General features: G+C 44.8%; 1 protein-coding gene across 1 annotated transcript in view; it reads right to left on the bottom strand.

The window, feature by feature from the left end:
- The window catches only part of FRAS1 (Fraser extracellular matrix complex subunit 1), a 279515-nt gene that overhangs the window by 80271 nt on the left and 182650 nt on the right, over positions 1-16594 (bottom strand). Inside the window, exons 39-45 of the mRNA XM_087723886.1 lie at positions 13703-13868; positions 12393-12525; positions 9029-9219; positions 7830-7983; positions 4497-4760; positions 2832-3020; positions 1103-1222 (exon numbers count right to left, since the gene is read on the bottom strand). Of these exons, the coding sequence (XP_087580012.1) occupies positions 1103-1222; positions 2832-3020; positions 4497-4760; positions 7830-7983; positions 9029-9219; positions 12393-12525; positions 13703-13868 (1217 nt within the window). The remainder of the gene's footprint in view (positions 1-1102; positions 1223-2831; positions 3021-4496; positions 4761-7829; positions 7984-9028; positions 9220-12392; positions 12526-13702; positions 13869-16594) is intronic.

Below are 16594 nucleotides of genomic sequence, written 5' to 3'. Positions count from 1 at the left end.
AATTACTGTGAATAAATTGGCTAACAGTCATCTTGTGTCGGTGTGACTCACCGTATGGAGGGGGGGGGGGTCAGAACACATTTGTAACACTGAAGACAACAGGAATACAGACAGTGCTCAAGTTACAACTGAAGTTCGAAGTTATAACTTACAACCTGAACACTAGAAGTCAACATTTTTGGCAAAAACATCACAGATTGCCCTTATGAACCACAGAAGCAAACAGCCATAAATAAATTTCTCTCTCTTGCTACAAAGTTAAACTCAATGTTTTATTTGAGAGCCGAGGTGGCGCAGTGGTTAAATGCAGCACTGCAGGCTATTTCAGCTGATTGCAGTTCTGCAGTTCGGCTGTTCAAATCTCACCGGCTCAGGGTTGACTCAGCCTTCCATCCTTCCGAGGTGGGTGAAATGAGGACCCGGATTGTTGTTGGGGGCAATATGCTGACTCTGTAAACCGCTTAGAGAGGGCTGAAAGCCCTATGAAGCGGTATATAAGTCTAACTGCTATTGCTACTGCTATTGCTATTTCACAAGCATAATTTAAAGAGACCCTTTTCAGGCGAAAAATAACAAAGAGAGCAAACGGAACTTTAATACAAACGATGCTTGTATTAAAAGCATTTTTCAAAAAATAATTGGGGCACATTATTATTATTATTATTTTTGGCTAGAGAATCGATTTTAGGTGAGTACTTTAACCGGTTAATTAAGCTCTAATTTTCAAGTAATGTAGTTTTCAAATGCGATCAATTTTTCAGGAAAGCCAGAACGAGGGTGGATTTCGGTTGACTCCTCCTTTAACACCTCAAGAGGATATTCCCCTGAAATACAATATAAACCTAATTCTATGACAAATTATACTGTGGTGAACCGTGAATTGTAATATTGGAATATCAATCTGTACCATTCAGGAGGCAGAAACTAAAATTCTCAACAGTTTCAAACCTCTATTATTCCAGTGCTAATAATGTGCAGCCCCCCTAAATTGTCTTCGTAATTGATTCTAACCACCCGACTTCACAGCTGCAGGCTTTTCCAGAATTTCCTTGCTTCTAGCTAATTAAAGGAAGGCAAAGCTGTGATACGATGGTTGACTCACCTGTTACGTTAATTGAAAACTTCAAGTCTGCCATTCTGTTTCCCTCTCCATCTGCCACATCAAAAACAAAGAAAAATGTCCCAACGGCTTCTCCTTTCTCATGGCTGTATTGGACTTGTCCTGTTAGAAGGAAGTCAGAAAGGGAGGGGAGGGGAAATAGAATACTTAGAACATCTGCAAGCTATCTTGTGCTAATTGTGTTTTTCTGAAGTATGTAACCAAGTTCTCTGTGAGATGGTAAATTCATCCAGAGAGGCTAATGTTGATGGTCCCTCGCAGAATCTTCTTTTGATGCTGTCCTTCTACAAATCTATTTGGCTATTTAACATATGTTGTGGCCCGCCAGCAACTAGCACAGCTGGCAGCAGATTCGGACAGTGAGGAGGTTGGGGAGGAAGATGGGGCAGTCCTGGAGTCTGGGGAAGGCTCTGATGAGGGCTCTGCGTCGGAGGCAGAGAGGGGGCCAGGGCCATCTGACAGTTGTCAGCTGCCTTCGGAGTGGGACATCAGTGGGGCAGAAGAACAGCTGGAGCCTATTCCTGATGTGCGCATGCGCAGAGCTGCCGGGAGAAAGGAACAGCTAAGGAACAAGGGCTGACTTGGGAGTAAAGGCACAGGTGGACGGTGAATGGCCCCTCCCATAGGGAATAAAAGAGGAGCGAAAGGGGAGTGGAGTTTGCGGGAGACAACTAGTTCAATTCATTCGGGTGAAGACCTGTTCCTGACTTCTTGCCAAGTGTTGCCTGCTACAGAGTGGCATTTGGAAGATATAGGCCTGGCAGCTCTCCAAGCCCGATAAAGGTCTGCAGTTATGAAATCTCTTGAAAGACTGTTGGCTGGGACTTTGTGGGAGAGGAATTCCCTTTAAACTAAATAAAAGGGGTTTTATCGTGACGAGGAGTCAGCTTTGTGCTTTTGGGAAGCCTAGATCAGAACAACACACTCCTATTTTGCAGATAATTCAGCCTATTCTTTTGTTGGTCTCCTGGAATGTTGTTCTCAGTTGACAAATATCATGGGAATGATCAACAAATAGAGGACATTTGAAGCATGAATTCTGCTAGTTTTGAGATTCCTGTTTATCTCTGTACACAGAGGTGGAAAGGACAATCCCCAAAGATTTTTGATATATCACAAATATTCCTAAAAGCAACCTTGGAGGGGTTGCAAGCCCAGGTAGGCCTCAAGTTACGACCACAATAGACACCAAAATTTTTGTTGTTAAATAAGACATGGGTTAAGTGAATTTCTCCCCATTTTACAACCTGTCTTGTCACTGTTGTCTTGCCTTCGGTTGTTCCCTGAAGCCTCATTGCATCATCTCAGTTGCACCACACCCTCCAGGCTTCAACCAAACTTGACTTCAAGACAAACATGACCTCCCTACAACCACCAATACAATACATGCCCTTGCACAGGAATGGGAAGCTCAAGTTCAAAGCCCAAAGAGGGTATAAATAGCCCTCATTCTCGGCTCCATGTGGTCAGCTGCCCAGGATCTCAAAACCATGGGATCCTGTCCATCGATAAGCCACCTTTCCAATCAGCCTCCATGTTATCCAGTGTCTTTCTCCCCACTTGGAACTGAACCAGATGGATATTTCTTCAACAGTAGCATTACAAGAATCAAATCCAAAAAGCTGAGAAAACTCCGTGGCCTCCTGTGCTGTGCAACTCAACGCAGAGATAAATACCAGAATTTTACCTGGAAGAACAGAGAGCATCTCACCTTTGTTTATATCGGCCTGGGTAAAACTTTGGGCTGGTCCCCGAGCAGAGATCTGCGTCAAAGAATCTCCCTCATGCAGGTGCAACGATCCATAGGTTGGGTCCTTCTTCACGATGTATTTGATGGACAGGTCATCTGAATCAGGATCTGTGGCTCTTAAATGCTGGCTTGTAATGACTGCCACCGACCCTAAAGGGTGGGAACAGACACCAACAATATTAAGCTTCTTGCTTAATTATTCCGGGAATGAAAGCATACTTGCTTATTTCTCATCATCTTCTTTTAACACACACACACACCCCAATCCTTTGCGGGGTAGAGTCTGGGCAACTGAATGGAGCCGGTGGAGTGTTTACTGGCCGGATGCCCTTCTTGTCACCAATGCGGAGTTTTGTTCGGCAGATATATTCTCATTGTGCCCAGAGAGAGAAATAGCTGCCTTGGCCCACCACCACCACAGACCACCACACATGTGCGCATGGCCCCCGCACATGCACGTGTGACACCCCTCCCCCCCGACACGCCATTTTAGCCCTAGTAGGCAACACTGAAGCCTCCTGGGACCAAAAGCCGGCCGCAGGGTGGTGGTGGAGGAGGCTGCACCCCCCACATGCCCCGTTTTGGGCCTAGCAGGCCTCCTGGGCCCAAAAATGAGCCATGGGGAGGGAGGGCGCCACACCGCCCCCCATGCCCTGTTTTGGGCCTAGCAGGCCTCCCTGCAGCCTCCTGGGGCCAAAAAATGAGCCATGGGGAGGGAGGGCGCCACACCGCCCTCCGTGCCCTGTTTTGGGCCTAGCAGGCCTCCCTGCAGCCTCCTGGGGCCAAAAATGAGCCATGGGGAGGGAGGGCGCCACACTGTCCTCTGTGCCCTGTTTTGGGCCTAGCAGCCTCCTGGGCCCAAAAATGAGCCATAGGGAGGGAGGGCGCCACACCGCCCCCCATGCCCTGTTTTGGGCCTAGCAGGCCTCCCTGCAGCCTCCTGGGGCCAAAAATGAGCCATGGGGAGGGAGGGCGCCACATTGTCCTCTAGTGCCCTGTTTTGGGCCTAGCAGCCTCCTGGGCCCAAAAATGAGCCGTTGGGGTGTACACCACACACACCCTGCGCTCTCTACACACCCCTGTGCATGCACACCGCCCCCCTATGCATGCGTGGCAGAGACCCAAAAATCAGCTGGCCGGTGGGAGGCGTCCACGCACGTGCGGTGGGCTGGGGCGACGGCTCGGTTGCCCGCAGAGAGGGCTCTGCATGCCATAGGTTCGCCAACACGGCTCTTAAGGGCATGTGGCTATGGAATTCTGGGCGTGGGAAGTCCACGCATCTTAAAATTTCCAAGGCTGAGAAATGTTGCTCCAGGGACAGTATTCCGTGACTAGCCATTCTGAATTAGAAAGAATGAATGCCAATTAGTCGAAGTTCTCTACCCTCAACTGTCGGTTCATTTCAATTATTTATAGTCTCTGGGAGTTCCCCAGCTCACCTCCGTAGCCACACAAAGTGCCTCTGAGATCTCCAGACAATATGGGTAGGTGGGCTTCCAAGAAATATAAAAGCTGGAAGTCTAACAGACCGACCTTCGGAAAATTCGGCTACTCAAGGATTTTAATAAGTGGACTTCAGAACATCATATTCAGAATTTTTTTTTTTTTTTTTTTTTTTTTTTTTACCAGCAAGGAGTTGTAGGCCTTTGTTCACGACTAATCTGAGAAGGTCCGTCCTGGGTGAGGCTACCACAAACTCCACTTTCCCTGTCTCGATGTGGAGACCGTCTGAGAGTGAAAATTGGAACTCGTCCCTTTCGGCTAGCAAACTGTTCAATTTGTAAACGATACGTTCCTCCAGGATCTCCTGGTAGGTGAAAGTAGATCCCTCTGAGAGAGCGTGTCCATTCTCCAGAGAATGCAGAGGAGATTCCCTTCTATACAGGTATCCTGAGAGAAAGTCAAGAATTATGAGTTAGTTCCTCACCACTCATTTTTCTCTCCAATGCATTAATACCTTAATTCGACTCCTAACGTACTTATTCTTCACAGCATCTTTTACGAGGGTTTAGAACCCTTTACCACAGAATCATTTACCACGGAAAAAGGGACCTGGTGGCTCAGTGGCTAAGACGCTGAGCTTGTTAATCAGAAAAGCTGGCAGTTCGAATCCGTAGCGCTGCGTAACGGAGTGAGCTCCCGTTACTTCAGGGGTGGGTTTCTCGCCCCGTTCCAACTGGTTCGGTTGGAACGGGGCCGGCGGCATCCTCGTGCACGCGCACAGTGCACGCATGCGTACTAGCGTCTGTGCGATGCTCCAGCTGCTCCTGCAGGATCGCGCAGGCGCTGTATGCATCCTGCGCATGGGTGGAAGCGCAGAACTCGTCAAAACCGGGTAAGAAACGCGGGCGGGCGGGTGGACACTTCGGCATTCCCAGAAGTTACTTACTTCCAGGTTCGCCGACCAACCGGTTCGCGGGGACCGCCGCGAACCACCTGAAACCCACCCCTGCGTTACTTGTCCCAGCTTCTGCCAATCTAGCAGTTCGAAAGCACGTAAAAAATGCAAGTAGAAAAATAGGAACCACCTTTGGTGGGAAGGTAACAGCGTTTCCTGCACCTTCGGCATTTAGTCATGCCGGCCACATGACCACGGAGACGTCTACGGACAGCGCTGGCTCTTTGGCTTTGAAACGGAGATGAGCACTGCCCCCTAGAGTCAGAAACAACTAGCATACATGTGCGAGGGGAACCTTTACCTTTACCACACAATAAGGAGAGTGGCAATACAAGAATGCACAACTACAAGTAGTCCTCGACTTACAACAGTTCATTTAGTGTCCGTTCAAACTTACAACGGCACTGGAAAAAAGTGAGTTATGAGCGTCTCTCACACATGACCATTGCAGCATCCCCGCAATCAAAATTTATCAAAATTCAGATGCTTGGCAAGTTCATATTCATGTTGGTTGCAGTGTCCCAAGGTTATGAGATCCCCCTTCTTTGTGATCTTCGGACAATCAAAGTCAATGGGGATGCCAGTTTCACAAAAAGCAATGTTACGAGCTCTGGTGGCGCAGTGGTTAGAGTGCAGTACTGCAGGCTACGTCTGCTGCCTGCCATTTGGCAGTTCGAATCTCACCAGGCTCAAGGTTGACTCAGCTTTCCACCCTTCCGAGGTGGGTAAAACGAGGGCCCAGATTGTTGGGGGCAAGAGGCTGACTCTGCAAGCCGCTTAGAGAGAGTGTCAGCGTTCCAAATATCGTGCAGAATTAAATCAGAGTCCAAGGCAGAGCTATCCTTAAAGTTCCAATTTAATAAGACAAACATGTTGGCAACAAACTGTGGAATCCCAAATCTAAAAGCTGTCAGGCCTGCATTTATATTCCTTTTAGCATTTTGGCCTGCCACACTTTCTCTTATTTAATTATGCTGTTTCTTTAAGTATAGTCAATGGGAGGGGGGAATAGGCAGGAGTGAGATTGCGGAATGTATTGTTTTCTTTTTTTACTAGAAGCCAAGGTCATCCTTTGTCTCCAGACTTTCACACCTGGCTGGAAGTAGCTGGGCATGGTTGCCAGCATGGAAGAAGAAGATTGGACCATGTGATGGATTGTGGGGACAAGATCATGAACTTTTAACTGGGTGGAATTCTGATGTCATTTCCAGTATTGGGATTAACACAGATGTGCTAAGATGTCTGTCTTATTAAATTGGAACAAAAAGGATCGTTTTGCCTTGGACTCTGATTTAATTCTGCATGATACTTGGAACGCTGACAAAAGCTTCCTGGCATTCCACCCAGTTGAAAGTTCATGATCTTATTCCCACCACCATAAATCCATCACATGGTCCAATCTTTTTTGCCCACGCTGGCATTTCCACCCATCTAGTTCCGGTCAAGTGCAGAGGTGCGGAGGCAAAAGATGACCTTGGGCTTCTAGAAAGGAATGACAACAACACATCCCACAATTCTACTTCTTTGTATACCCCCTCCCAATTACTACACTAATGAAACAACATAATGAAATAAGAGAGAGTGTGGCAGGCCAAATATCCTAAAAAGGAATATGACTGCAGGCCTGACAGAGGGCTGTAAAGCACTATGAAGCGGTATATAAGTCTAAGTGCTATTGTTATTACTATTAAGTTAATGACTGCAGTGAGTCACTTTGTTGTGGACGAACGGCGGCCAGTGGAGCTGGCGGCAGAGTCGGACAGTGAGGAGGATGGGCCAGTCCTGGAGGCTGGGGAAGGCTCGGACGAGGGCTCTGCGTCGGAGGCAGAGATGGGGCTGAGGCCATCTGGCTGCCTTTGGAGCTAGACAGCAGTTGAGGCAGAAGAACAGCTGGAGCCTGTTCCCAGGGTGTGCATGTGCTGAGCTGCCAGAAGAAAAGAACAACTCAGAAATCAGGGTAGACTTGGGAGTAAAGTCACAGGTGGAAGGTGAATGGCCTCTCCCATAGGAAATAAAAGGGGAGCGAAAGAGGAGTGGGTTTTGCAAGAAACAATTTGTTAGTTCATTCGTTAATTCGTTTCAGGAGTGTGAAGATCTGTCCGTGAATCTCAGAGACTCTGTGCCCAGCCTTTCCTTGCACAGCATCTCATTTGGAAAATATTTATATGGCAGCTTTCCAAGATAGATAAGGTCTGTAGTCATAAATATTCCTTTGAAAGACTGTTTGCCAGGCCTTGCTGAATGTGAATGAGAGGAATTCACATGCATTTAATAAAAGGGGTTTCGTTGGGACCAGGACTCTGCTTCGTGCTTTTTGTGGAAGCCTTGGTCAGAACATACTTAACAACTGTGGCAAGAAAGGTTGTAAAATGAGGCAAAACCCACTGAACAAATATCTCACTTAGCAACATCAATTTTGGGTTCAATTGTGGTTATAAGTCAAGAGCTGCATGGATGTTTTGCTGTAATACATACTGTATAAAAAAAATAACTAGGAGATTTCTATATAAATCTAATTGCAAATGCTATTTCTTCAGCATTACTAGAATAATATGTCTCACCATGAATGGGTGCCTTGGTGACTGTGAAAACCAGAAAGTCATTTGAAGTGTCCAAATCCCTTAACTGCAAGGAAAAATTCCGAATCACTACACCTGTGTTTTCACGAACGCTGATAGGGGTCACCTTTACCTGTGGGCGCTCATCATTCAGGCGCTACAAGGAACAGAAGGAAAATCATGAGGAGAAAAATTGAGTTCAATAACCGTTTGTTTTTTTTAAAACGGAAAAGGAAAAGCCACGAGAAGCTATGAAATCTAGAAATAAGATTATGGAAATGGGAAGAGTCCGATGGCTTTAGAGCAGCATTCATAATAATTCTCAATACATTCTGAAACAGAAATCTAACTGAAAGCATTTAATGCACCAAGGTATTTCATGAAATAAACCAGAATCCTGGATTTGTATTTTCCTGGTAGACACTGTGTATTTGCATTAATGTGTACAGAAGTTATGACTACTCCTGGGTAATGTGGTTGTGTATGGTATGTATGTAAAGGTGCCTGTGTACATACAGAGACAGAGACACAGAGAAAAAGAGAGGGAGGGAGGGAGAATGTGTGTGTGAGAGAGAGAGGCAGACAGGGGAGAGAGGGAGGGAGGGAAAGAGAGAGAGAGAATGTGTGTGAGAGACAGATAGTGAGGGAATGTGTGTGAGAGAGAGAGGGAGGGAGAGAGAATGAGGGACTGTGTGAGAGAGGGAGGGAGGGAAAGAGAGAAAGAGTGAGAGAATGTGTGTGTGTGTGAGAGAGAGAGAGAGACAGAAGGGGGAGAGGGGGGAATGTGTCTGTGTGTATATGTGAGAGAGAGAGGGAGGGAAAGGGAGAAAGAGTGAGAGTATGTGTGTTTGTATGTGTGTGTGAGAGAGAGGGGGAGGGAGGGAAAGAGAGAAAGAGTGTGTGTGTGTGAGAGAGAGAGAGAGAGAGAGAGAATGTGTGTGTGTGTGTGTGTGAGACAGGGGGGAGGGAAAGAGACTTGATTCACATTGTGTCATAATGTGATTTCCTGAGTTTAACTTACTGAGTTCTTGACAATTAATCAGTCTCAATAACAATTGTGGTTTGTGCTTTGGATTAGGTGTGAACCGAGTCATTTTTTGCCTTGCTCAACAAACATAATTTAGCCATTTGCTTGAACCCAGACGCTATTTCTGCTATCACAATAGTTTTCCAAATAAAAACTACACGGTGAATTCAATTACCTTAATAGTAATGTTGACACTGCTGATTTCTGACTGGCTGAAGCCATCACTGATATAAAAACTAAAGCTGTCCATTGATGGCTCGATACTTTCATGGACGTTTTGAAAATAATAAATACGATTCTCCAACACATCTTGAAGCGAGAAAGAAAAATCAGAACTTTCGGTGTTTCCAAAACTGAGACGCCTGCCTGCAACGAAAGTGATATTTATGTGGAATACGTTTCTTTTTAAAAACAAATTATTTTGCTTTTTCCTTAAGCAGGAACCATAACTTGATTCTTTGTCAAGTTTTTGCATATATAGCAAATCAAGAATTGCATTATTTATCAGAATATAATTTTACTACCATAATTTTACACTGGTTCGCTGCGCACCAAAACTGTGAGTGTGTGTGTGCATGTGTGCTCCCTTCATGGACATGTGCGCCTTCCATGCATGCGCATGGCCTTCCGCGCATGTGCTTGGCTTGCGTGCATGGCTTGCACGCATGTGCGTGGATTACAAAACGTAACTAAATAGGATGGCATGGAGCAGTGGTAGGTTTCAAAAATTGTTGGAACCTATTCTGTGGGTGTGGCCTCCTTTGTGGGAGTGGCTTGCCACCCATGTGACTGGATATAAAATTATGAATTAGTACTTAGGTCGGTCCAAGTAGCTATTCAGAAACTCTGGCATTGAAGCATGCAAGTCTTATAGCTGTCAAGTTACAAGATCCTTGCCAGTGGTGGGTTTCAAAAATTTTTGGAACCTCTTCTGTAGGTGTGGCCTGCTTTCTGGGTCCACTGGTGGAACCTCTTCTAATCGGTTTGGTAGATTTGACGAACCGGTTCTACCGAATAGGTGTGAACTGTTAGGAACCCACCTCTGGCATGGAGGCAGGGCCCGCAGGTCACCAGTATCGGTTTGCCGAAGCAGTCCGAACCAGCTGAATACCGCCACTGCAGAGGTGAGTTCCTACTGGTTCGGACTGGTTTGGCTGAGTAGGTAGTAACTCGGCCAGCCATGCTCCCGAACCGGTTCTATGGACACCATCTTGGGTTTTTTTGCTTCTGTGCATGTGCAGAAGCAATGTTTCACTACTGTGCATGTGGGCGTGGTGAAAAGCGCGTCCCTGAGCAAACCAGCAGTAGAAGAAACCAGAAACCACCCCTGCACCACTGCTTATCATGATGTCAAACACAAATACAAATAACAGGAAAAGGGGGAAGGGATAGAAATGTGAAAGAAAAGTGTAGGCGAAAGGGAGCGGGCGGGAAGTATTAACTTCCAGCCTTTTCCAGCACATTAAGGTACAAAATAGAATTAAAGCCTCAACTTTTTACTTTACCAACTTAAGGCGTACTAGCCGTTTCTGTAGCAACAAACTAGATTAAACAGCAAAATAAATAAATAAATGTTTTTTCCTGTCTTGAGCACAAAGGCCAGAAGTGGTTTCCAAATAGAAAACAAAACCGAATCTGTTCCTTTCTCTAATTAAAAGAGTCAATAATGCAATGGTGGGTTCCGGATCCCATTGCAACCAGTATGGTGCAACAGGGCCCCGCGTCCCCCACATGCATGGGTGTCCTTACCTCCACGATGCCTCCGCAACGCTCCAGCTGCTTGGCGGAGCATTGTGCAGGCGCTGTATACTCTGTGTGCGGAAGCGCCGAAGAGCTCAAATATAGGTAAGGAGCTTTGGCGGGGCGGGTGGGTCCTCTGGAGTACCGTACCGGAATGATACCCAGTGCTCCCGGAAAGCACCAGTACGCCCGTACTGGGGCGTACCGCCTGCAACCCACCACTGCAATGATGCCATAAAGGTAGTCCTCAACTTAAAACTCTTCATTTAGTGACGGTTTGAACAACAGCATGGGAAAAAGTGACTGCTGACTATAGATCTCACGTTTACAATCATGGCCGCATCCCCATGATCGACATTGAGTGTGTGACAATGGGTGTGTGTGTTTACAATGGCTGCAGGATACCGCAGTCACGTGATCACAAGTTGTGACCTTCCCGGTCAGCTTCTGACAAGCCAAATTAATGGAGGAAGCCAGATTTGCTTAGTGACCGCAGGATTTACTTAACAATGGCAGCAATCTGCCTAACGGTGGTGGCAAAAATGGTTGTGAAATGGGGCTTAAACTCGCTTAACAGCTGCCTTGCTTAGCAATGGAAAAATCAGGTTCTGTCAGAGTATCAATATTCATAGGCTGGAATAGATCAGCCAATGAATAGGTACAGCAACTGGGTCAGCCAATGGGCTGTTTTGAAAACAGAAACTTAATACAATATAATACAATAGCAGAGTTGGAAGGGACCTGGAGGTCTTCTAGTCCAACCCCCCTGCCTAGGCAGGACACCCTATACCGTTTCAGACAAATGGCTAACCTCCAACCTCTTCTTAAAGACTTCCAGTGTTGGGCCATTCACAACTTCTGGAGGCAATTTCTGTTCCACTGATTAATTGTTCTAACTGTCAAGAAATTTCTCCTCAGTTCTAAGTTGCTTCTCTCCTTGATTAGTTTCCACCCATTGCTTCTTGTCCTGCCCTCAGGTGCCTTGGAGAATAGTTTGACTCCCTCTTCTTTGTGGCAGCCTTTGAGATATTGGAAGACTGCTATCATGTGTCCCATAGTCCTTCTTTTCATTAAACTAGACATAGCCAGTTCCTGCAACCGTTCTTCATATGTTTTAGTCTCCAGTCCCCTAATCCTCTTTCTTGCTCTTCTCTGCACTCTTTCTAGAATCTCCACATCTTTTCTACATTGTGGCGACCAAAACTGGATACAGGATTCCAAGTGTGGCCTTACCAAGGCCTTATAAAGTGATATTAACACTTCACATGATCTTGATTCTATCCCTCTGTTTATGCAGCCTAGAACTGTGTTGGCTTTTTTGGCAGCTGCTGCACACGGCTGGCTCCTATTTAAATGGTTGTCCACTAGGACTCCAAGATCCCTCTCACAGTTACTACTGTTGAGCACGGTACCACCTATACTGTACCTGTGCATTTCGTTTTTCTTTCCTAAATGTAGAACTTAAGCTTAGAGTCTGGGCGTGGCTTAGCTGAGAATTGAAACTGAAACTAGTCTGTAAGCTCCGAGAAGTAAACTAGTCTAAACTTGTCTGTCGGCTCTGAACTCTGAGATGAAACTGTTCTCTGCTGCTTGTATTCTGCTTGTAATTTCTACCACGTTGAAAGAATCTGCTCTTGGTATTGTACATTTATTCTCCTGTCATGATGTATATAAAGAAGTTAATGAATCCTGCTGAATCAGTTATCCGTGTATGCCTTCAATATTTGATTTTTCTGCAACAAACTCTGACAGGTTCCATTGTAGTCGAAAGTTGAGGACCATATGAAATCGCCCCTTACCTGTCCTGGTATTTTCAATGTACCCATATTTTGGAAGACTTGTGATTTTTACAACCAGGCCTTCTTCAGCAAGGCCACCTTCAAGGCCAAGGGTGTGGTGAGGCAGGAGTGGTGTTCGCCCCCCTTCTTCTACCTGGACACAAAAACAACATTCTGTTCTACCTGGAAATTTGATTTTGAGCATTACTTACCAAAAGTTTCTATTTTGCAAACAAACGCCCAATCTCTTAATATTTGTGATCTGAAATACTTCGTATGGGGTCATCCCCATAATATATAATAGCAATAGCCCTTAGACTTATACACCGCTTTACAGTGCTTTATAGCCCTCTCTAAGCGGTTTACAGAGTCAGTGTATTGCCCAGAGGTGGGTTGCTCCCGATACGGCCCAGATCGGGCAAACCGGTAGTAGCAGCAGCGGGAGGCTCCAGCCACCTGTCCAAAGGCTTCTCTGCGCATGCACGAGCACGCCCAAACCGGTAGTAAAAAAAATTGACAACCCACCTCTGGTATTTCCCCCAACAATCTGGGTCCTCATTTGACCCACCTCAGAAGGAGGGAAGGCTGAGTCAACCTTGAGCCTGGTGAGAGTTGAACTGCCAAATTGCAGGCAGCCGGCAGCCGGCAGAAGTAGCCTGCAGTACTGCACGCTAACCACTGCGCCACCGTGGCTCATAAAGTGTGGTAAACAATAATTTCTATCCCCCAAGTCAACACTTATGACCGTTGCAACATCCCCTCGGTTACATAATGAAATGTTTGGCCACTGGCACGTTTTATTTATTTATTTATTTATTTATTTATTTATTTATTTATTTATTTATTTGACTTATATACCGCTTCATAGGGCTTTCAGCCCTCTCTAAGCAGTTTACAGATTTTTTTAGCAAATTGAGTCAGCAAATTGCCCCCACAGTCTGGGTCATTTCACCCACCTCGGAAGGATGGAAGGCTGAGTCAACCTTGAGCCGGTGAGATTTGAACCGCTGAACTGCAGATAACAGTCAGCTGAAGTGGCCTGCAGTACTGCACCCTAACCACTGCGCCACCTCGGCTCCTACAATTTATTTATGACGGTTGCAGTGTCCCGGAGTCATGAGACCTTCAAAGTTTCAATGGGGAAGTCAGTTTCATTTAAAAACTGCATTAGTAACTTAAGAACTGCAATGATTCCCTTAACAACTGTGGCAAGAAAGATCGGGAAATGGGGCAAAAACTCACTTAACAACTGCCTTGCTTAGCAATGGAAATTCCAGGCTCAATTGTAAGTCAAGGAATTCAGAGTTGAATCTCACATGTTGGTGACGTACCGTAAGTTGGTCAGAAAAGGTAACAACCGGAGGCACACTTTGGGCTGCTGTGATAGTAACAGTGAACATCTGGCTATTGAGCTGGTTGTTGTCCGCATCGAACACGGAAAAGTAGAAGACGTCTGTGATTGGCTGATCGAAAACCGTTTCAAGCTCGGTGAAATATCTGCAGGATTTAAAAAATGGAAGACGTTGAGCTGGGGGGGGGCGGGGTAGGTAGGCAGGGACGCCAAAATCTGCAATCGACAAACAATTTAATCTCCTCTAATTGTGTCTTGTTTGCCTGGGGGAATAAACCTACCTGCTTGCATTTTCATGTTACTGGGAGAGATGTTAACAGCTAGGGGGGAAAAATAGTTAACAAGGGAGACTACATTTTATTTCTAACTTTTTAATCAATCCGGTGCCCTTTCAATCTGCCAGATGGAAGCTGTTGACAGCGCAGGATGGGGAACGTTTAATAACGACGCAACTAGGAGGCAGGGAGCCACGTGGAAGAAGCCGATTCATGCATTGACACGAAATTAAAAGTCGGGGCGAGATGAAAGAAATGTCACTGGGATGGATCCAAACCGTGAAGCAGAGATGTGCGGGAAATGGGGGAAATGTTTCCTTCTGGGCTTAAAACGAAGCCCTAATGGAGAATCTCAAAAGTATATTCAACTGCTTCGTGTATTAACCGCAGCTAGAATTGTAATTTACACAACATTGAAAAAGTATAGAGATCCCTATTGATGAGAAGGTAATACGGAAAATATTAGAATGTGCAGAAATGAACAGAGTAATATTAGCAATGAAGGAGAAAGAGCAAACTGAATATTATATGATTTGGGAAGTATTTTACAAATGGTTGGAGGCGGTGGTGGGATTCAAGTAATTTAACAACCGGTTCTCTGCCCTGATGACCAGCTGGGTAGGTGTGACTCAGTAGTCATGTGACCATGTGGGCGTGGCCAACCCAATGTCACTCTGGTCGATGGGCGCTTCGCCTTAGCTGTTACAATGTAATGAGAGTTAACCGGAGAGGCAGTTTCTGTAAGCAGGGCAATAAAGATTAGGCTAGAAACAACACCAGAATGTTTCCTTCCTGCCTTCCTTACAGGATTAGCCCTGGAAAGTGGAAAAAAAACAAAAGGAGATTTCTTCCAACAACCGGTTCTCCAAACTGCTTAGAAAGTTAACAACCGGTTCTCCTGAATAGGTGCGAGCTGGCTGAATCCCACCACTGGTTGGAGGAGAAAAAAGGAGTTTGGAAATGAAAAAAGCTAAAAAATAAGTAGAAATACACTTAGATAGAGATATAAATAAGATGAAAACTGTTAGTATGTGTATGATGAGAATAATGATGTTTAATGTTGATGCGATATTATTACTAGAAGATATTAAGAAGAAAAATTGAGAGTTCCCTAACGTTTAAATTGCTCAATATATATTGTAATACTAAACTTAGGGAAATGAAGTTAAAATAAATGTGAAAGATGTGGCAAAAGAGGAACCATGATGCACAGAGATGTTTGTACCCAGACCCACCGCATAAGGAAAGAGGGAATGCTTATTTTTGTAATTAAAAAATAATTACACTCTTCTTTTTTTAAAAAAAGAAGTATATTAAACTGCAGGAAAAATGGATTCCTGGCCCACTTCCTTGAAGGCCACCCAATATCACCAGGTCTGGATAGAAACTCATGGTCCCTGCTAAAAACACATCCCTCAGATAAAATCAAAGCATCCAAATCATGAACGGTCCTTTCTTCGTGACCCCAAAAGCGCAGAATATAATGGTGCCATTGCTTTTTTTAAAAAAATTATTCGTAAGACACTTTTTTGAAAAACAGTGCATTGTCAGGGTATACCATTTACACATAAAAAAGACCAAAAAAGAAAAGAAAAGTGGTGTTAAACATTGGCATACAAGCTAATAACAGCAATAATGATATAGTAACTATCGTAATCATGTAACCAAAAAGCTTGTAGCTAGGTTTCTTCTTACATTAAAGTATTGCAATTATTTACCTTCTTATTTTCAGTATCTAACATTTATGATCTTACTTTTCTCCAATTCCTACAGGTGGAACTCGAAAAATTAGAATATCGTGCAAAAGTTCATTTATTTCAGTAATGCAACTTAAAAGGTGAAACTAATAGGTGAGATAAGACTCATTACATGCAAAGCAAGATAGTTCAAGCCGTGATTTGTCATCATTGTGATGATCATGGCTTACAGCTCATGAAAACCCCAAATCCACAATCTCAGAAAATTAGAATATTACATGCAATCCATAAAACAAGGATTGTACATCGAACAATATCGGACCTCTGAAAAGTATAAGCATGCATATGTACTCAGTACTTGGTTTGGGCCCCTTTTGCAGCAATTACTGCCTCAATGCGGCGTGGCATGGAAGCTATCAGCCTGTGGCACTGCTGAGGTGTTATGGAAGACCAGGATGCTTCAATAGCGGCCTTCAACTCTTCTGCATTGTTCCTCCTTATGGAGGGTGTCAATGATGGTTTTCTGCACAACTGTCAGGTCAACAGTCTTTCCCATGATTGTGATTCCTACTGAACCAGACTGAGAGACCATTTAAAGGCTCAGGAACCCTTTGCAAGTGTTATGGCTTAATTAGTTGACTAGAGTGGGACACTTTGAGCCTAGAATATTGCACCTTTTCACAATATTTTGATTTTCTGAGATTGTGGATTTGGGGTTTTTCATGAGCTGTAAGCCATAATCATCACAATTATGACAAATCACGGCTTGAACTATCTTGCTTTGCATGTAATGAGTCTATCTCATATATTAGTTTCACCTTTTAAGTTGCATTACTGAAATAAATGCACTTTTGCACGATATTCTAATTTTTCGAGTTTCACCTGTACTTCTTGCTTTTA

The sequence above is a fragment of the Thamnophis sirtalis genome, unplaced genomic scaffold, assembly GCF_051295495.1.
Source record: "Thamnophis sirtalis isolate CommonGarterSnake01/CBP01778 unplaced genomic scaffold, rThaSir2_p1.2 scaffold_10, whole genome shotgun sequence".
NCBI classification, from domain to species: domain Eukaryota; kingdom Metazoa; phylum Chordata; class Lepidosauria; order Squamata; family Natricidae; genus Thamnophis; species Thamnophis sirtalis.
This window is presented reverse-complemented; position numbering and strand designations above follow the sequence as displayed.